The sequence below is a fragment of the Bos indicus genome, chromosome 28 (genome assembly GCF_029378745.1).
Source record: "Bos indicus isolate NIAB-ARS_2022 breed Sahiwal x Tharparkar chromosome 28, NIAB-ARS_B.indTharparkar_mat_pri_1.0, whole genome shotgun sequence".
Lineage (NCBI taxonomy): Eukaryota > Metazoa > Chordata > Mammalia > Artiodactyla > Bovidae > Bos > Bos indicus.
In genome coordinates, this window is record NC_091787.1 from 33,012,788 (window position 1) to 33,035,296 (window position 22,509).

General features: G+C 42.5%; 1 protein-coding gene across 15 annotated transcripts in view; it reads right to left on the reverse strand.

Moving 5' to 3' along the window:
• The window catches only part of KCNMA1 (potassium calcium-activated channel subfamily M alpha 1), a 774,726-nt gene that overhangs the window by 322,905 nt on the left and 429,312 nt on the right, over positions 1-22,509 (reverse strand). For all 15 annotated transcript variants that reach the window (XM_070782104.1, XM_070782103.1, XM_070782107.1 and 12 more), the window contains exons 4-5: positions 10,340-10,433; positions 8,740-8,851 (exon numbers count right to left, since the gene is read on the reverse strand). In XM_070782104.1, the coding sequence (XP_070638205.1) occupies positions 8,740-8,851; positions 10,340-10,433 (206 nt within the window). The remainder of the gene's footprint in view (positions 1-8,739; positions 8,852-10,339; positions 10,434-22,509) is intronic.

A 22,509-nucleotide genomic window follows, 5' to 3' on the forward strand; every position in this document is an offset into this window, starting at 1 on the left:
CAGCCATTCTGACTGGTGTGAAATGGTACCTCATAGTGATTTTGATTTGCATTTCTCTGATAATGAGTGATGTTGAGCATCTTTTCATGTGTTTGTTAGCCATCTGTATGTCTTCTTTGGAGAAATGTCTATTTAGTTCTTTGGCCCATTTTTTGATTGGGTCGTTTATTTTTCTGGAGTTGAGCTGTAGGAGTTGCTTGTATATTTTTGAGATTAGTTGTTTGTCAGTTGCTTCATTTGCTATTATTTTCTCCCATTCTGAAGGCTGTCTTTTCACCTTGCTAATAGTTTCCTTTGATGTGCAGAAGCTTTTGTTCATCGCAGCACTGTTTATAATAGCCAGGACATGGAAGCAACCTAGATGTCCATCAGCAGATGAATGGATAAGAAAGCTGTGGTACATATACACAATGGAGTATTGCTCAGCCATTAAAAAGAATACATTTGAATCAGTTCTGAGGTGGATGAAACTGGAGCCTATTATACAGAGTGAAGTAAGCCAGAAGGAAAAACATAAATACAGTATACTAACGCATATATATGGAATTTAGAAAGATGGTAACAATAACCCAGTGTACGAGACAGCAAAAGAGACACTGATGTATGGAACAGTCTTATGGACTCTGTGGGAGAGGGAGAGGGTGGGAAGATTTGGGAGAATGACATTGAAACATGTAAAATATCATGTAAGAAACGACTTGCCAGTCCAGGTTCGATGCACGATACTGGATGCTTGGGGCTAGTGCACTGGGACGACCCAGAGGGATGGTATGGGGAGGGAGGAGGGAGGAGGGTTCAGGATGGGGAACACATGTATACCTGTGGCAGATTCATTTTGATATTTGGCAAAACTAATACAATTATGTAAAGTTTAAAAATAAAATAAAATTTTAAAATAAATAAATAAATAAATAAAAATGAAAAAAAAAAAAGAAATGCAGGAAGGGGAAAGTCTCAAGCTCCAAACAAGATCTCCCCAAGGGTCTCCTCCCATGATAAGCTGGGAAAATGCAGAGCTAAGGGCCCAGAGGGCCCTAAATGCCTACAAGAGTTTATGGACTCCAATGGACTATGGAGAGCCATTGGATAGTCTGAACAGGGCACTGGTCCCAGCTCTAAATTCTTCTGGCCGTCTATGACTTTGGGCAAGTCACGCACTCCCTCTGAGCCTCAGGTTCCTATTTGGCAAAATGGAAATAATAATAATAATAATACCCCTTTCGGTAGGCAGAATGAAAAAGTTAAGTCGCTCAGTCATGTCCAACTCTTTGCAACCCCATAGACTATATAGTCCATGGAATTCTCCAGGTGAGAATACTAGAGTGGGTAGCCGCTCCCTTCTCCCTTCTCCAGGGGATCTTCCCAATCCAGGGATCGAACTCTCCCACATTGCAGGCAGATTCTTTACCAGCTGAGCCACAAGGGAACCCAAAGAATACCGGGGTGGGTAGCCTATCCCTTCTCCAGGGATCTTCCTGACCCTGGGTCTCCTACACTGCAGGTGGATTCTTTACCAACTGAGCTATCAGGGAAGGCAGCGTAATGGCCCCTCAAAAATATTCATGTGAATCCCCAGAACCTGTGAATCTGGTAACTTACATGACAAAAGGCAACTTAGGTAGCAGGGGAATTAAGGCTGTCAATTAGCTGACCTTGAGATGAGAAAGCATCCTGGATCACCCTCCAATGTAATCATAAAGGTCTTTAAAAGTCGAAGAGGGAGGAAGCAGAGAGAGGCAGACAACAGAAAGCGAGATCAGAGAGATGCATTGTGAGAACTCCGCCCTCTGTGGCTGGCTCTGAAGATGGAGAAGTGACCACAAGGAATGTGGGTTGGTTCTGGAAGCTGAAAAAAGCAAGGAAATAGAATCCTCCTTGGAGCTTCCAGAGAGGAGCACAGCCCTGAAGATACTGTTTTGGACTTCTAACCTACACAACTGTAAGATAATAGATATGTGTTGCATTAAGAGTAGGACGCTAATGCATCTGTCTGGCAGGGTTATGAGGCTGATCTGATGCCTGGCAAACTAAAACTACTTTCTTATCTCGGGCGGTATTACCATCCGTGGGCACCCGCCACTCTCCAGACATGGTAAGCGCCTCTCCCTGCAGAATGCTCACTTCTTCCCACTCCGCCCATCTCACCTACATCACAAGCCTCAGCTGAGCCCCAGCTCATTGCAGAAGCCTCCTCTCTTTCCTCTGCCCATGTGAGCTTTCTCCTCCAAACTCCCACTGCCCTGACAGCCTGGACCTCGCAATTTCGGACATAATTATACAGCGGGTAGAGCTACCTGCTGTTGCTGTATGCGTGTTTATTTTGGTTCCAAAACTAAATTGAAATCTTGGTCTCAAACAGGAACTGTGTTTGGTCCTGTTGTTGTTGTTTTTAAGGACCTGTACCTTTTTTTTTTTCACAGTCCTGTTTTAACCACCTTTGACACAGAGAGTCACTGCCCAGGCATACATTTATAAGCAGATACTCAATCATTTTAATTGTTCCATGACTGGACACTAACTCATTTTTCTACTTTTTTAGCAAAGTTTTCTATTTTCTAGCAGAGTTTACTGAAAGGCCTAAGGCCAGGTCTGACACAGACTAGAGAACAGCTCTAGTTTTCGAACACAGTGATTGGAGCTCCTCGTCATACCCTGATCTCATCAGTCAGAGAGGAGGTGGGCAAGGTTGGAAATCACAGTAAAACTAGGAAAGAAGGTGGCCAAGCATGTGTCCCTCTTACCCCAGGACTGGGCACACAGTAGGTACTCAATAACAGTCAGTTAGATGACTGGCTGATGTCTGTGTACCATTTTTTCCTCTACTGGCTGCCTTTACTTCTGGAAGATGCCCCTCAACAAAGACATATCCATAAACAAGGAGGCAGAGCCCACTGGCCCACCCTGGGGACACAGTTCCCACAAGAATGAGACAAACAGACAAGAGTTCTCCCCAGAGCATGTTTTTCAAGTCTCAAAATAAGATCCATCTCTCATTTCAAGGTACATTTATTTTAGTGAGGCAGGATAAGGATTTTGTGAATAAGCTGGTGTGTGGGAACAGGAATTAAAATAAGCATTGACTTGCTGCCTGCCGACGTGGATGTCCTCACATCCCACTGCCTTATTTTTGGTTCCATTCTGGTTTGTTTTCTTCTCTGGGGTTTTAAAATATGATAGGGAGGTTAGAAAGAAAGGCTGTGGATAACCATGGCTTCTGTTCACAAAGCTGGTCCTGTGTGCCTGGTCACTCATTACACTTCACTGAATCCCCACTACACTCATCTCAGGTGAGTGCTATCATTATCCCCATAGGAGAGGTGAGAAGACTGAGTTTATGACAGGGAAAATGACCGTGCTCAAAGCAACCCATGAACATGTGGCTGAGCACAATGTGAACTGAGGCGGTGGAGCCCAGAACGGGACCCTGAGCCAATCAGCTCTACTGATCAAGGACCTGCCCCCAGTCTCTCTCTCTCTCTTCAGGTGGAGCAGATCCAGTCCCCAAGTTGCTAGGATAGTCTGGGACTCGGGAACCTCCACGCTAGCTCTAGTTCTAGAAACTGGCGGTAGATAAGGAAGAGTGAGAAAAGGAGGAACTATGAGCTGTGTGTTTTTAAGTAAGACCTCTTCCCCTCCCTGCCTGCCTGAAACAACAGGATGAGTTAGAGAGATGCCAACATAAAGCAGTAAAAGTGGCTCAGTTATTCCCAACCCAGTCCTCAAAACCCCAAACCTCTCAAAAGGGTCAGAACAGAGGCAGAAGAACAGCGTAAGAAAATGGGCATGAAGTCAGACTAGATTTTGGGTAAGGAAGGCCTTCCCCCACTCCCAAGCTACAGAATCCTGGACAAGAGAGAGAGCTCCTCTGAGCCCGCATCTCCTTATCTGTAAAATGGGAAAATAATTCCTACTTTACAGGTTTGCTCTAAGGACCAAGTTCATGTATGCAAGGGTTTATCATAGGGCCCAGTGCATAGCACAACTGGAATAAATACTAGCTGTTTTTATTAACAGACTGTCCAATGGACTAAGACGATGCATGCAAAAAAATAAAGACTATACTATATAATATGCAACCATGTTAAGAGTCGGAAGTCAAATGTGATGCAAGTTACGCTCCAGAAAAGGTAAAGGCAGGGGATGTGATGGTCATTTCACTTTTTATCCCCCATGGTGCCAGCTGCAGCACAGTCCTCTGCTCTCGACCGGGCTTCCGAGGTGTGAAAGAGCCCACTTGCCAATGCAGGAGACATAAGAGATACAGGATGGATCCCTGGGTGGGGAAGATTCCTTGGAAAAGGGCATGGCAACACACTCCAGTATTCTTGCCTGGAGAATCCTATGGACAGAGGAGCCTAGCAGGCTGCAGTCGATGAGGTCGTATAGAGTTGGACATGACTGAAATGTCCGACATGACTTAGCGTGGGCTCAAGAAGCATGTCGGAGAAGGCAATGGCGCCCCACTCCAGTACTCTTGCCTGGAAATCCCATGGATGGAGGAGCCTGGTAGGCTGCAGTCCATGGGGTCTCTAAGAGTTGGGCACAACTGAGTGACTTCACTTTCACTTTTCACTTTCATGCATTGGAGAAGGAAATGGCAACCCACTCCAGTATTCTTGCCTGGAGAATCCCAGGGATGGGGGAGCCTAGTGGGCTGCTATCTATGGGGTTGAACAGAGTCGGACACGACTTAAGCGACTTAGCAGCAGCAAGAAGCATGTGCAGATTTGGGAAAGACTTCAATTTTCCTGCATTTTGTCCTAAACCTCTGCCAGCAAAGGCAGTACTTTTCATTTACTAAGAGGAGGGCAGCGCTTTCTGAAATGCCCTATTTAATGGAATTATTCCTTTTACTTTATAAGCCACACCTCATGGGAATGTTCATTTTATCTCTGGCAGCTCATCAGAACAATAACTGTTTCCTGGTGCAATAACCTATGTATTAAATCACAATGGGGACCTCCTTGAAATATTACTATACTGAATTCTCTTCCATAACAGGCAGATCAGTTTTGGATTTCACCCAAGAGGCTTAGTCACCAAAGAACCAAAAGTATTTCATTAAATGTGTTTTCTCCTAAAAGAGAAGAAAGGTTATTAGTAGTTATTATTATCTCATAGTCTCAAAGGTTGTTGGTCTTTGTTTCCAGTTTCAATAGCACTTGAATCCCACAGAGGAGGAGGCTGAAGGGCTGCAGTCCATAGCATCACAGAGGTGGACACAATTGAAGTGACTGAGCACTTATGCTTCCGAACATACTATATAATTTACTTATTTATTAGGCTTCTTTTTTCCCTGTTCTTCCCCCACCGCAATGTCAGAGGAGGGGATGCTGCCTACTTTATTCACTGTTGTTTCCTAATCATATAGAAAATGCACCTGGCATATAATAGCTGCTTTATAACCCTGTTCAATTCGTGAGCAAATTAAAGCATATTTTAGAGCATATTTTTTTTGAAAAGCAACTACAACTGAAGCAAAGCATCTCTAACTAGTCTTCTCTTTTCTGTCTCTGCCCCCTTTTTTGTTTAACTGAAGTATAGTTGGTTTACAATGTATTCGTTTCTGGCGCACAGCAAAGTGACTTATTGGTGCACATGTGCTAAGTCACTTCAGTTGTGTCAGACTCTTTGCAACCCCATGGACTGTAGCCCGCCAGGCTCCTCTGTCCATGAGATTCTCCAGGCAAGAATACTGGAGTGGGTTGCATGCCCTCCTCCAGGGATCTTCCCAACCCAGGGATGGAACCTGCATCTCTCATGTCTTCTGCATTGGCAGGTGGGTTCTTTACCACTAGTGCCATCTGGGAAGCCATATATATAAATTTTCATATTATTTTCCACAATAGTGTATTACAGGTACTGAATACAGTTCCTTGTGCTATATATATAGTACATGGGTGCTCAGTCCCTAAGTCATGTCCAACTCTCTGTGACCCCATGGACTGCGGCTTGCCAGGCTCCTCTATCCATGGGATTTCTCAGACAAGAATACTGGAGTGGGTAGCCATTTCCTTCTCCAGAGGATCTTCCCGAAGCAGGGATTGAATGCACGTCTCCTGTATTACAGGTAGATTCTTTACCACTGAGCCACCTGGGAAGCTCTGTGCTATATGGTAGACCCCTGTTATTTACCTATTCTATATACAATAGTTTGTATCTGCTAATCCCAAATTTCTAATTTATCCCTCCCCCAACCCCCTTTCCTCTTTCTTCCATTTTCCTGTCTGCGCAGATAGATTTTTACTAGATCAGAACCCCTCCAAAAGTCAGAATGACATCATCCACAAAAAGGAATGGGTTTTTACAAGATCTAAGTCCTCCTAATGGTGACTATTCAAGGAGACTCACTTACGCAAAAAAAAGGAGACCTGGTTCCACACCAGGGGTGAGCCCTGCTGGCTGCAGAGGTGGGATGTCTCCACCACAGTCAGGAAGGGGTCCCCTCCATCTTCCAGGACCACAAGGGACCTAGCATCAAATTCAGGTTTGGGAAGTGCATGAACTGGAAGGTAGTTTAAGTCCAAATATCCCATTTTTCCAATGGGAAAACTGAGGGTCCAGAAAAGTAGTGTTTGTTCAAGTACACAGAGGAAGTAGAGCCCAACCAAGAAGAGAAGGCAGATTCCTTTTCTTCCTCCTCCCTTATTCTCTTTTCTCTTCCATCCTTCTCTCTTTCCCTCTCTCCCTCTCCCTCTCTTCCTTCTCTCCCTTTGTCTGCTTGGGGGGTGTGTGTGTGTATACATGTGTCACAATGATGGTTTAGAAAGAGCTCTGGTTAGCAGTCCATACAAAACTTTGACCCAGGTATGCTGGTGATTAATTTCACTAACTACCTAGTTCTCTACAACAACCAAGATTGCAAATTTTCTCAAAGTTCCCATGAACAATGCAAGAGGTTTAGAAATTTTCTGAAATGAAAGAATCTTTGAGATCATCTAGCCCAACCTCTATTTTACAGGTGAAAAACAGCAGGTAGAGGGACGAAAAGTGAGTTCCTCACATCACAAGGTGGGCTCAGAGCTCAGTTGAAGCGGCCAGGATCTTGGGCATCAGAGCCATGAAAGGATACTCAGGATGCTTCTCACTTGGGTATCTGGCTCTAATGGTCTCACCATTCTGGCCAGAAAATCCCATCTAAGAGAGCACATCTCAGATCAAGGGCGAAAACATTCCCCTTGAGCAAGTAAATACAACTCAAATGAGAAAACTAGCAGAAAATAGAATCCGCATGATAAACACACACACACATACATACATGTATGCGTTACTGCACACACCATATATAAAAGATTCTTGTTTTAAAAGTACTTGATACTAGGTATAGAATACATTTATAGGACTAGCAAGGACATCAAAAGTGCTAGCAGAAGCATATTTTGACACAACATTTTTGAAAAGTTATCCATTAATATCTATAAACTAAAATACACATACTCTTTGATCCAGCAAGTCCTCTTCCAGGAACTTGGAATTCTCTCTAAAGATAGAACTGTATGGATACATGGATGAGAGTGCTTACCAAACCACTGTTGATAGCAGAAAAGTAAACAATCATGTTGTGCATTATTTGGGTAACAGCTGAATAAACGTGCTAGAGCAATGTATGGGATTTTGCGCAACTGTCATAAAACGAATCATTACAGAGCTGAAGGGATGGCCATCACTTACTAGTAGTAAGAGAGTCAACTGCAGTGTGATGTGACTGATAACAATGATTTCATATAAAGACAACCATCTCTAAAACACTGTGATGTGTGCACATCTGTGTTTGCTGGTGGTGAAACCAGCACAAAGGAAAGATGTGGAAGTCTGTAACACTGAGCATCCTGGGCAGAGGGTAGTGATGGATGTGGGCGGAAGAGGTACTTAATATTTTCTTTATACATCTTTGACTATTGATGCTATTTTATATATATATTACTTTGAAGAAATATGTTAAGACCAAAAATCTCTGAAAATAAAGACAGAGGGAGCCCACAAATAGTCCTCCAAGTCCTATTTCAGCCTCCCCTCTTCCCCTGTAGACTTGTGACAGCAAGAACATTTTGAGGAAATTACTCAGTGTGGCAAAGAGAACCCAACAGCTGCCTCTCTAAACCTTTGGCCCCTTGACCATCCTCTGAGTTACTTACTTTTCCCACTAAATTATCCTAGACTTGATACAGGAAGTGACCTGTCAAGCAAATACAGGAAGTGAGGTGTGAACACAGCTCCAGCAAAAGCTCCTCCATTCACACAGGGAAGAAGCTGGATCTCCCTCGAGGTGAAGGTGTCTTATTCCACCCCCACAAAGGAGCTCACAATTTTAATTAAACCACACTGGGTCCACCCATCACAAAACTGTGAAGCAGACAGAAGCTAACTCTGGCAGGCAGGCCTCCTGGGGCACCTGAAGCTGTTACGCAGAAAGCTTTGTGCCCATGCTCTGTTGAATAAACAGTAAGAGAACCATGAATGCAGAGGTTCTGCCTGTGACCATGATGACCACTGGGCTTCAACAATGATAAAACTGCATTCTCTGAAGCACTCACTGTTCACATTCTTCTTGGCTGGTGCTTGCTTCTGAGAGAAAACTCTCACCATCAACTTCTAAACCTCTGAGAGTTGTTCACACAAATCCAGGAAGGTTTCTTTCTGTGGATTCTCAGTCCTCCAATGCATCCCAGATGCACCACCTGATGTATTTCAGCCATGGCTCAGAAGCCAGTGAAAAAGAAGGGAGAGAGATCGACTTACCAAGCCAACTTCTGTTTAAGTACACGGACACAAACACAGGGGGGACCGTGAAGAAATCTACCACAGAGTTCACTTCAAGCCAGAACCATAGCTTATCGTTGGCTGCAATAAACTGGGGGAAAGAAAACACAAGAGAGAGAGAGAGAGAAAATGAGAAGCATGGTGCTGGCATGCAAACAGTACTCTTCCCCCCCTCAAAAGAAAACACTTATTTATTTTTATTTATTTTTTTTTTATTTATTTTTAATTGAAGGAAAGTTGCTTCACAATATTGTGTTGGTCTCTGCCAAACATCAACATGAGTCAGCCATAGGTATACATGTGTCCCCTCTCCTTCTTAAGCCTCCCCCCACCTCCCACCTCTTCCCACCCTTCAGTTCTAGAAAGTTGATACTGATGAACCTATTTACAGGGCAACAATGGAGATGCAGACATAGAGAACAGATTTATGGACACGGGTATGGGGGAGGAAGGAGAGAGTGGGAGGAATGGAGAGAGTAACACGGAAGTATATACACTGCTGCTGCTGCTGCTACATCGCTTCAGTCGTGTCCGACTCTGTGCGACCCCATAGACAGCAGCCCACCAGGCTCCCCTGTCCCTGGGATTCTCCAGGCAAGAACACTGGAGTAGGTTTCCATTTCCTTCTCCAATGCGTGAAAGTGAAGTCGCTCAGTCGTGTCCGACTCTTAGCCACCCCATAGGTGGCAGCCTACCAGGCCCCTCCGTACATGGGATTTTCCAGGCAAGAGTACTGGAGTGGGGTGCCATTGCCTTCTCCAAGTATATACACTACCATATGTAAAAGAGATAGCTAGTGGGAATTTGCTGTATGACTCAGGGAACTCAAACTGGGGCTCTACAACAAACTATACTCTTTCTTCCAAAGGGTACATTTCAGTTTTTCATGGGGGCCTAGAGGGAGATGTTATGTTCTTATATCTATGCCAGTTCCTTGCTATTTCTGTCTTAGAATTTGGATCTACAGTCTTTTCTAGAGAGTGACTATATGCTCTGAGAGCCTTGGAGAAAGCTCAGGGAGTACATTTTTCTGTGGTTTTCAATAGCATCATAGGGCAGTTTGAGAGACCTCACGTTTCTTAAAGTCTCCACTGTAAATATTCACCCACACAGTCTGTACAGCTCCCTTTATAGACATGGTTTGGATAAATCCTCCAAGCCCTCAATTCTGCCAATCTACCCCCTTGCTTCAACCCTCACAACTCACTGTTCTCTCAGGATTCAGTTAAGTGAGCACTGATAAACATAATTTTAAGAGCGGAAGGTTTTTCCTCCTGTTTAAGGCAAACCATGCATTCGTGCGTGAATGGAGAGATGAGGAACAGTAGACCAGTAAGGGTGTAATAGTCATTTCAATCCTTATTTCTCCTGCTCAGAACAAAATTAACATATACGTGAGGAAATGCTGACCTAAGGAAAGGGCTCTCTCACAAAATGAAAATCAGAATTCGGTCTCTTGTCTTCCCTGCAAACACTGGGCTTCATCTTGCCTGTGGGAGCAGATGCTGATGGGGAATGGTCCCTAGGTACAAGATTCACACGCTCCATTGTGATACTGAGCAGTCTTGTTCAAACTTACCCGCAAGCCAAAGTAGAGAAGGAAGAATACGTTGAAAGCCATGTCGATCTGTAATGTGAAATCTTTGTAGAAATTCTGGCAGGATTCTATTGGGCTATTAGATAGGAAGAAGAGAAAAGCAAGAGGTAAATGAAAAGCATCATCACATGTTCCATATCGCTGTGCAGTGACGGTGCTTAGGGAACAGGACAAAATGAACATTCAAAAAATAAAACATTTGGTCTTTGTATCCCCTGTGATCATCAAGCAAGCATTGCCAAGGGGCCTTTCCATTCAACCATACAGTCTTTTGTTCTTTGTTTTCGTCATTTGATACATGTATTGTTTCCATCATCATTCAACAGTTGAGCTAAGAATCTAAAGAGGATCATGCAGACACCTTGAGGGAAGGACAAGCAGAAGAGACCACCAAAGTCCTCAATTTCATATTAACCCTTAAAGAACTGACCTCTTTCTTTGAGAGGACACGAACCTAAGCTAAAAGCAGTCCCTCCCACTCTCCAGCACATTAGAAATGAAGTCCATTTTCAATTAAACACAGCGGTTGTGTTTTGGACCTTTTAAAAGCCATTGGTTGATTAATGATAAAGGACCAGGAGCATCTCAGGAAAGCCGTGGAGGAGAGGATCCTGGTGGATGTTCTGGTGAAACTAAATATGGACTTATATGCAGCACTCTGATCTGGGGAAAGAAGCATTGCCCAACTGGTAGAATTCAAGACCATTAAATCAATCTATTGAAGCAGTACTCTAAGGGTTAATTTTTATTTTTATTTTTTGGCATGCAGGTTAATTGCCCTTGTGTGTGTCAAGCAGCCAATGCGAACCCCCAGCACATTCTACTTTGCTTGAGAGTAGGCAGTTCAAAAGGGTACAACTATACAAACTGGTACGTGGCTTCCGTGTGCTTTCCTGCATCAAACTGATCAGAGGATCAGAGTGTGAAAAGTCCCAAAGTTTGGGCTGGATGGGAAGTAGGAAAGCCTCATAAGCCTTTCAAAGCTGTGAATGAATATGTATAGGACACTGTTATCAGTAAGCCAATGGAACCACTCAGGCCAGGAATGTCAAGAAGGTGTGGTGAGGGAAAGAATAGGGGAGGATGGGGAGAAGTAAAATACATTCCCCAGATGGGAAGCAACATGGACCTCCAGGATGGGAGAGGGCTAACTTGAGAGGTGCAGGATGGAGGATTTCCAAGTATCACCACTTTGGAAATTGCTGTACGCAATACCAGTTAGTATAGTTGTACTTCAGTAAGGGCAATTCTTGGTTGTTCAACAGGCAGGAATCTGTGCAGTACAGATATGCAGGGCCCACTTAAAGGCAGGGTGACTCAGTCTGTGGGACTCTCTGATCGAGTTACATGCACTGGATTTATCCATTCTTCATCTGTATTACAAGTCAAACATGCCCTTTGTCATCTCCCAAATCACAGATATGTGGAAAACCCTACAGACAAGCATGAAGAGGAATCTACATTTGCATTTACAAACTAAGCAGACTGAACAAAAAACAAACACTGAAAACCATTTGTATAAAGGAAATGGCAAGTACTCGGTTTTCACTAAGGTAAAGCGGGAGGAAAGATAGCATGGAATTTGCTTACTCCAATGATGAAAGAAGGCAGGAGCAAAAGAGACTGAACACCATAGCCTGCCACTGCTCTTTGCCTGCTCTCTTACTCAGATTCAATGAAAAAAGGAGAATCCAGGACAGGAGTTAACAAGTGACACTTCTGCAATCCTCAATCTAGGATGGAATTTTGTTTTAAGAGCAAGACCCACAGGGTCCACAGGTGTTAGAATTCTTTGCTACTCTAGGCGCAGTGGAAAGAAGTATATGAACTAGGTTGACCAGAAGTCCACTATTGATCCCAAGGGATGAGGAGACCGCGCATCTCTATATTAGGTAAGCTACAGGTATGATGGGCTACCAAAATACTGAAGAGTAAATGGTGTATGTGTGGGTGTATGTGTGCGTAAGAGTGAGCAGGAGATTGAGGATGGGCGGGGTGGGGGGGGGGGGAATCCTGCAGGGAAATACAATATTGTACTCATGTCTTCCCTTGTGCCAGCAGTGACTTAGCTGTGCCTTATAAACTTGTCCACATCAAGATTGATGTGTATACTACCAAGGGGACAGACATGTCCCAAGTCTGTTACGGAAAACCCACTACCACTTCACCAAGGCCAAACAATCACCTTACTTATTGCCTTCACCATAGTCATTGGTGGCACATTTGGGGGTCCATGTGAGTTCCTTAACTCCTATTAACTCCATGGCTTCTGTGGTCAATTTCATAGTAACCTTGAAACACACTGAGTAGGGAAAGTATTTGCTAGGCTGTGGAAGAGAAAGGAACAGTGGGGGAAGAGATGCTAGCTCAATACCATTGAAGATATTTTGGTTCAACATAAATGGAAGCAGATAATTAAGAGAGTATAAGGAATTAGGCTGTAGCAACTAATTTCCACTATTCTTTGCCTTCCTTGTCATTTCTGCTGCTGCTACTAAGTCGCTTCAGTTGTGTCCAACTCTGTGCGACCTCATAGATGGCAGCCCACCAGGCTCCCCTGTCCCTGGGATTCTCCAGGCAAGAACACTGGAGTGGGTTGCCATTTCCTTCTCCAATGCATGAAAGTGAAAAGTGGAAGTGAAGTGGTTCAGTCGTGTCTGACTCTTCACAACCCCATGGACTGCAGCCCACCAGGCTCCTCCATCCATGGGATTTTCCAGGCAAGAGTACTGGAGTGGGGTGCCATTGCCTTCTCTGGTCATTTCTGCTACTTCCTCCTATATTGCCCATCCCCAAAGGCAGCAATAAGAGAGCTTGATGGTAAAGAACACTGTGCTGAAAAATATACCTCTACAACACACTGATTTACAGAAAACAATGTTGAAATCATAATAGACCTTTTCTCTGGTCTTTCAGAATTTTAGAGAATTAATTTAATCATCCTTTTATATCATTCCTTGAGACTTATACTTTGAGCTGAAATAATAAAGGGAGTAAATTATGCTGCTGGGGCTGGCAGCTTTTCCTCTGGCTGAAGCTCACCAGTAATAAGAGCCACTCAGCTAAGATGAAGTAGGAGAGAAACAGGAAATTCTGAGACAGAAGAGGCTGGCCCCTGGAACCCAGGTAGGACCAGAGTGATCAGACAGTCTATTTTCTATCCCTCTCAGCTCTTTGCATGAGAGCCCAAGGAGAAATCTCCTGCCTAGTTTTCTCAAGAGAGATCAGAACTGTTTATCAGGATCCCCTCTGAGATAAATCCTCTGAGTGCCTTTAGTCCACAGACTCATACAGTCAAAGACCACAGAGCAGAGACTCTAAAGCCCCATCATTTCATTCCTCAAATGGAAACAACCCACAGAGAAGTTCGTTGATCTTATAAAAAGAAAACACAGAATTCAACAACAAAAGGGTTGGCCATACTAGCCAGAATTTATTTTCCTCCCAATGAGACTTTATCTTAATGATTAAAGCTCATTGTAGAATGGAGAATGAAATATAAACTCTTCTTCCTTTTTGTGTAAAATAGAAGAGTTCCTTGTCTAGAAGTTTTAGGAGCTAGAAAAGAAATCACCTTTTTTTTTCCTACAAAGGGAAGTGATTCTGAATTACACACTTAAATTTGGATCTCCATTCTGATAAGGCATGCCCACATTAGAATAGGATTTTTACAGACATGTTGCCAACAGATAAAAAAGGAGGATTTTAAAAAGTGAAATAAAAACACTACTCCTGGTGGTAGAGCTGACTTTCTCTCAGTTGTTCTTGGTTAACTAGTAACTTACTAATTAGAGGACCTAAGATACTTGGTAAGTTGATAGACTGTTAATTACTAGGCTCCTACAGTCCACGGATCAAGCCTGGTACTAAAACTTTAGGCAAATTTAGCATTTCGATCAGGACACTATGATTGGGGCACCTTCAAAAGAACCTCAATAAAAAGCTGCTTCTGATGGGATAAACATTCAGTGTAGAACAGAGACTGAAATACAAACCTCTGTTTCCTCTTGACCATCAAGTAAGCATATTCTTAGTATTCAGATGTCTCTATAGAGGAGAATGAGACTGACCAAAGTGGGAAATATATCTTTTTCTCCACCTATCTAACAATACAGGTGAAGACCTTTGGGCAGGAAGATCCAACGGTCCTTCTTGAAGACGGACTTAAGAACTTGTCTTTCCAAAGCATGAAGTAAGCAATGACTGCCCAGGTTGTTTTTCAAAGGGGAGGGGGCTAAGGACAAAGTCTCACTTCTGGGAGTTGTGATGTCTGGTCTATCTCCAAGAAGGAAGTAATTGCCTCTCTTCTCAGCCTCTAAACTTTTCCTAATGTTTTCTGAAGTCTGTTTTCCTAACTCTCTGAGCCTGGCTGCCCAAACCTTTCAAAACATTTCCCCAGAACAGTGTTTCTAAAACTTTAGCATGTACCTCGAGGGCTTGGTAAAACACTGGTGGACCCCATTTGTCAGAGCTCCTGATTCAGAGGGTCTGTATGGGACCCTAAGAATTTGCATTTCCCAGATGCTGCTGCTCACCCAGGAACCACACTTTGAGAATCACAGCTCTTGAAGAGCTCTTCTGCAACTACACGTTAGGGAAAGGTGTTGCTGCTCGAGGTGATTCCCATTCAGACCTGAATAAAGAGGATTACACATTTGGGCCCATCCCTGGACAACCACCTGCCTGCTACTAAATTAAGTGCTGAGATCAAGGGGTTACAAGGAGACTTTGAGTTTCAGATGTGAACAAGGTGGGTGGGGGTGGAGCGGAATTAAGATAATACAGGGAAGTGTTATTGGGTTGGCCAAAAAGTTCATTCAGGTTTTTCTGTAAGATTTTGTGGAAAAACCCAAATGAACCTTTTGGCCAACCCAATAAATACAACGCCACCATGCAAGCTTCACCAATGACATTCCAATTAAGTGCCTGAGGAGCACATTTTTAGTTTAAGATTAAAAGGAAAAATAATGAGGGCTGGATGGGGAGAGGTTATGGAGAATGTCGTTTATAAGAGATAAAGAAATGTTAAGCATCTTAGGAACAACAGCAGCAGCAGCAGACATTCGAAATGATTTAATAAACAACTGCATGAGAGGGAAGGGACTAGCTGAGGAACAAAATAGCACTTTGGGAAATAATTTCTAACATTTACATTCTCCTCACTCTTGTGGCTAGTCCCTTTTTTAATTGGATGAAACCATCTCAATTCCCACCAGGATTATGGACCACGGGAGTTCAGGCCCATAGAACTGCAGACATGAATTAATACAATAAATTTAATGATTCCAGACTCTCCTCCTAGTCTCACCTCTGCAATGTTGCCAGAGTAATTTAATTAAAAGGTGTCATCCATCCACCATTGTGGCTCTCTCCTGCCTAATGCATCAACTCCAAGTCTGACTGAGAAAAACCTCTAAAACCCAGCCTCAGTCTACATCTCTTGTTTTATTTTCTACCATGCCCAGGCCAAAGCTCTTCCTACCATGAGCTGATGCCTTCATCACTTCATGTATGTGACTCTCATATTCCTAATTCTAACTCTATGCTTTTGCTGTGAACTTTTCAAGTGGTCCTTCCTCTTTGAGTTCAAACCTCAGGCAGTCTTCAAGGCCAGCCAGAAGGCATTCCTTGGCTTCTGCCATCACTGAACTTTCCCATCTTGAATTCTCATAGCACTAAGAGTAAGGAATTCTAAACTGCTTTGGAATGTTGGTTCTTACTCAATATAATAATACTTGGCAATTGCATAGAGTTTACACATACTATTGCACTTGTCCTCACAACTTGGCAAAATCAAGCAGCAGATACTTTGGTCTATTCCCCATTTTTCATACAGAGAAGCAGAGGCTCAGAAACCTACCCAAGATCATGCAGCTATGTGGTAGAGTTGGGATAGAAATTTCAATACCCTTCTGCCATACCACCTCCCTTCTCCAGACCAATTGCAGTATCCTTGGAGGGGAAGAAACAGCATAAGGCATAGGATCTGCTATCCACAGGGCCTGGCATGAAGCTTATATGAATCAATAGGAGTTGACAATGGGGTGTGACTGATTTATGGAGGAGGTAACACTGTCCTAGAAAAACATGTATGTGTTTGCGGAATGTTCTGTAAAATTCAGAGGAAGCTGAACTGTCCAAACTGTATCTAACCCTCCTCTGTAAAGACTGACATATGAGATATTACTAATCCCCAAAAGGCCTTCCTGGGACCCTGCATAGTCATGGTGTCATGGAGTTTGACCTTAACTGCTGAGGGAAGTTCCTCTGCTTATAGAGAAATAAATCCTAGTGTTCCATAGTCTTAAAGATGGATAGCTCAATTTCTCTCAGCCTTTCTTATTCTAGAAGAACAAGAATGTATACAGCAATGTATGATAATCCTTAGATATTATTAATACTTCTAATCATGGATTAGAAAGTTTTGCATTCCATTCAATCAAAATATAGAAAAATTACATCATATAGTCATGGATATTAAGAAACCTATCTGTGATGAAGAGGGAGTAAATCTAAGTGAACTGTGATTTTTTAGTATTGTTAGGATATATGGGATAAGTAAAATGCTTTGGTTTTCTTGCCCACGATATAGAAATAAAAGTACCCAGCTAATCAGAATATTTGAGACCAAGAAATTTTAAAAGGGAGGCCAGATGTTACAATATATTCCAAATTAGAAATCAATGTTATTGTTGATATAATTTTCTGTCTCACAAAAGAGACCTAAAATTCATCCACCATCCACCATCCTGCCTCATGCATCAACTCGAAGTCTGGCTGAGAAAAACCTCTGAAACCCAGTCTCAGCCTCCATCTCTAGTTTTATTTTCTACCATGCTCCAGGCCAAAGCTCTTCCAACCATGAGCTGGTACCTTGGGTCTCTTGCAAGAATTTTAGGTCTCTTGCAAGCTAATAACAATAGTGGATTTTGTGAATGGTATACTTATTAGTCAATGATAAAGCAAGAATCTTTATGTAGAACATGGTCTTCTAAACTAGACAGCACCTCAGGAGTGCCCAGGTCTTGAATGGATCCAAGTTGAAGGCTTTCTATCTGTTTGCTTTTCTCAGTGTCAAGGCAATCTTAATTGCCTTGACAGAGCTATGCACTTAAGAGTTAATCTTTCCAGTTTGGGTGCTTTGGTGTTTATACTGGGTGGGGCACGTATTCAGTAAGTTGTGTAGTTTTTATGAGTTTAACCAAACAGAAGGCGACCTGTTCTGTTCACCATCATTGTGAGTTTATCATCGAACATCTTGAAGTTGTTATCTTCTGAGATATTGTTACCATTGATGGGTAAATTTGTTCATTTATTTGTTCATTGATTCATCAATACTAACAATAATAACAACATCAGAATAGGCCCTTTGTTTCATCTTAAAACACTTTTCTTAGATCTCGCAATGGCTCTAATGTGCACAGAAAACATTTTTGTTACTTGCAGTATTGCCGTACCATGATTTCTAGCCAGCTGGTTAAATGGCTTTGTTGGGAAATCTTCGGTTATGGGTTTGTATCAATCGGCCTATTAATCTTTCTGACAGCAGCAGGCTTCTAATTATGCCTCTGCTCAACTGATGAGATGTAATCCAACAGCCACAAGCATATGCCTCATTAGGGTCATGTTGAAATGAATTGGAACAAATGGAGAGGTAGTTTATAAACCCTCACTACTCGCTGGAATCCTACATGCTCTGTCTTCTTGAGCTTTGAGTGATCAGAGAACCTTGAACAATGGTAGCAGTAGACTTCAGAGTGGCTGTATGGCTCAGGGTGCCTACCTGAATGATTAGCCCTAATAATTAAGCATTCTTCTAGGAGACAAAGGAAGTGACACAGATTGCTGATGGAGAGAACAAAACATGTCACTTCCTTACACACTGGATTTTTCAATGAAACACACAGACACTTTGTTTTCAGGAAACCTCTGTCACTTTCTTATGGAGCCCTTCTGAATTTTTTCACAAGATTTCAATATGCTATCTGAGTTTAGGTTTTCTTTCTCATCTTTGTCTCTCCCATCTTCTAATCCACTAAAGCACTTAAGTAGTAAAGTGTGGGCATTACAAGCTGACTTCAAGAGTGGTTAGCAGTTGGGTAGTTTCAGACTTCAACAGAAGAATTAAGATACCAACTCTTACTTACTAGCCATACAGAATGGTAAGCACATGATCTGACCTCTCCAAGCCTTGGTTTTCTCATCTGTAAGCTGGATATAAGGCACAAGCTTCAAAGGTTGTTGTGAGAATGAAATCAGATAATGAGTGAAGACTAATTACTGAACAAGTGATAGTTATCTTAAAAACAAAGATAATAGTAATAATGATAATAAGAAACGTTTGTAGAAAAATGCCCCAAAAGGCAATTATCCAAATGAACAAAAACAGAATTAGTTATTTCACACTCTATTTTTTTTTTTGTATCTGCTTTATTGCCTCCTTATCAGGTGTTGCAATATAATTCAAATGCCCAATAGGATTTGCAGTGAGCTGACATCTGGTGTGATTCTATGTATTACAACTTTAACTTAGGGTAACATCGAAAAAAAGAAACACCGGGAAAAAGTTATGTCCATGAAGGCAGTCATACAAGTCTCATAAATACTAAATAATTAACCAAGATTTCCCAGCATAGAAGACCATGAGTCACTTTAATAAGGGGCCACAGGACATGTGTATTCTCCTTTTTTCAGGTCTTGAGCAGAGGAAAGAGTTTCATTTACCTGGATGGCTTAGCGTGGGTCTGGAGGAAAGGGAGGGGGCTGAACCAGTCACAGGTCTTCTGAATATCTCTTCCAATTCTACGTCCGTAAGATTATGTATTTCTTCAGTGCTGGACTCTCGAAATGATATCCAAGACAACTTACCCACTAATGCTTGTTTTCTGCAGTTTATTTACAGACTACAATTATTTCAATCACAGTTGTTACCAGAGTGGAATTACTATTTGTATTTGCCAGAAACTTTTATGTAATAAATCAGAGTTAAGCTACTGTGCTAAACAGAGTCTTGCCAAATGAGCCCTGCTTCAGCTTTCACCAAACTGTCTGAGGAGGCTGACTGAATGATCCTTAGTCCCTTGTTTCTCTACCTCCACTGACTCGAGTCAGCTCCTCTGCAGTGAACTCTTATTTTTCTAGTAGAGGGACGTGATGGAGTACATGATTGAAACAGCCTTTGGTGCACAGACACTCAAACACAGATACAATGAAACAGAGTTCTTCAAGGGCTGGGTCAGTGAACCACGCACAAGTGTGGGGTGGCACCCGTGGATGGGCACACGCTCGTGCACGGATCCACAGCCTTCCAGCACCATGTCTGTTCTCTACCCAACTCCAGCTTCACTCTGGGACCATCCACAACACCAGACAGCCTGGATGAGGTGATTAGAAATGGCGAGAAGAAAGAGGAGAAAAGAAGTCCCAGGTCTGAATGGAGAAGAAAGAATTCAGACATAGTGCTTGGCATAGGGGAAAGGGGATGGTCAGTAGTACCTCTGACTCCTGGAGCCCTATTCCGCTCACGTCTACAAATGCTTAGACTTGAGGAGGGAAAAATTGAGCAGTCATCCCACCACTGCCTTCTGTCTCCAATGCCTTTTTTTTTTCCTGGATGTTAAATTTTCAACATGTTTTAAAAGGCCCATAAACAATCATTTCTAACTAGTAATAACCAATCATCAGCTTTGAGACACCAGGGAGCAGTTGTCTGGTGTGCCTGCTTCTTAAAGGGAGAGCAAGATTGAAGAATAGCCTGGGATAGTCTCAAGGCACTTCAGCCTCAAGGTTGCCCACAGAAAAAGCTCTCCAGATTGCCAAAAGTCTCCTGGAAAAAGCATGGGCCCTCTATTTACAAAAGCTGGCTCACTGGGACAAGGTTGAGCAGGTGGGTTGGGATTTCCACAGTACAACAGGTTTTCAAATCATCATGGAATCTCTTTGGGCTATTATTGGATATAGACTTCAAAATTCTTCTCTCTGACCCTTCTTTTTATATTTGTCTTAGACTCTTCTAGGCACTTCTTGGTCACTCATTTGTCTCCTACTTATTCAGCTTAAGCCATATGCTTCCAGCCCTGTCTTCCTCCCTCACATAATCCTGAAGCACCTGGACAGCCTGACCTTGGCAACGCCTCCTTGCTATGGGTCTACCTGCCAGGATTAGGGTGGGGAAGCCTGTGCTGGGTACCAGCCTGGCAGTCTCACTGCCAAGGGGCATGAAATAGCTCCCTTTCCTATTCTCTTTGACAAAATCTAACATTCTATCAGCAGCCTAAAAGAACTACTACAGTTTCAACCCTGCTATTCACCCCAGCCACATCAGGACCCAAGCAGAATAGCACGCACTCCCCTCAGTGGTCTCATTCAAAGGGCTACCCTGATGAAGAATGCTAACACTGAGGGCCTGCCTGGCACTGATTGTTGGCAGTCCAAGGCCCTTTGGGGACAGTAATGAGAAAAAATAATTATTTAAAGAAACAGCTGCCCCCTTTACCTGCAACTTGACTTTGAAGAATAAAAAACACTGTCACATAACATATATCCTCAACACCAGGACCCTGCCATTTGTTAAAAGCTACATACAAATTTTAAGTGATGCCAAAGGATAATGATGATAGCTTTGTTTCTGACATTCTGAGTTTTTTTTTTTTTTCTCTTTCATTTGTTTTTTGGTGTTTGATTTTTAAGAAGACACAGAGAAAGACCTGGTACAAGTCTTTCTGACATCTGGCATACAGAACAATTATACCTTTATTACAAGGAAATAAAATAGCTGTGTCTTAGCCCTGTCTTTGGCTGACAGCTGAGGCATGAAAGTTTCGCAAGTATTCCTATTTAGGAATTTTGTTGAGAGCTCAGCAGCCTCACAGCCAAAAAGGAGAGTCTGAGATGTTGCCGATTAGAAGTCTTGAGTCTGCTGAGTGCAAAGCAAGAAGAGTCACTCCTTAGGAATGCTATAAAGTGACCTGGGCCATGGAGACCAATGTCTCCATAGAATATCAAGTTGCCTTAGAAACAAATCATCATCACTAACAAGGAAAATGGTAACTTGTTAAACCCTATGATTTTACAACCGTATCTTCAAGTATACACTCATTTATACTATCCTTAACTACTTCATGAAAACAACTTATCTCTTAGAATATTTCTTTTCCTTCATTTAGTTTTCTTTCTTGCTTATTTCCAGTTAGCATTGGAAACCACTTATTTATCATAATAGTCCTGTTCATGCCTCAGAAAAAAAAAATAGCTCTTTCTATCCTATCAATCAATGGTGTCCCCATGATTTTGGGTCCAAATTTAGTAAAGAATATCATGAATGACATGTTCCATGGGGTGAAGTTTATTTTTCCTTCCTTCCTTCTGCAGGTCCTCTTTTCAATTATATTGCCACATCTTTGATTTTTCCTTGAGAATTGTTTTCCCATCACTATAAAACCATCTCTGGGAAGAACTCAGGAAGACCCTGGAAATCTGATTCCTTACAATCTTCTCCTTTGTCTCCACGAATGGACCCACTTATCCTCACACTGTGTTGGGTTTCAGAAATTCTTTCATTTTATCCAGAAGCACTGTGGTTTTCAGAGAAAGAGGAATCAGTCTCTTTGCTGAAGAACCTGAAAAGAAGGATCAGGTGTTTCATTTACAAAACCCCAGATAAAAGCCCTGGGCAAGAGAGAGCATTTCAACATGCTGGGGGCAGCATCACCCGCTCTGCACAGGTCTGTCTGCACAATAATGTCATCTAAGCCCCTTTCAGAAAGGGAAATGCCTCCGTTCAAAGGACCTCTACACTGGTGGCCAAGAGGACAGGTTATGAAATTCGAAGCAAAGCCTGTTTATATAGGGTGACTAGGATACATTTAATAAAATAGGAGAAAATAGAAGTTTGGTAAGAGCTTCAATCTACTAAATCCCCCAGATATAAAGAACTCACAATTCATGAGGGAAAACTAAAAACAAGATACAAAGCCTTCAATTTTGTGTCATTATGGCTGCTCAGTGAATAGTTTTAATCTAAGGGGTGCTGCAAGCTAGTACTGCCAAGAATCTCTAGGAATTATTATTCTTACCCTAGGATTATCAGAAGTCTGCTAATGCCCACCTGTCATCCTACTCAATTTACAGCCACTGTAATCTAAAATGTCTCT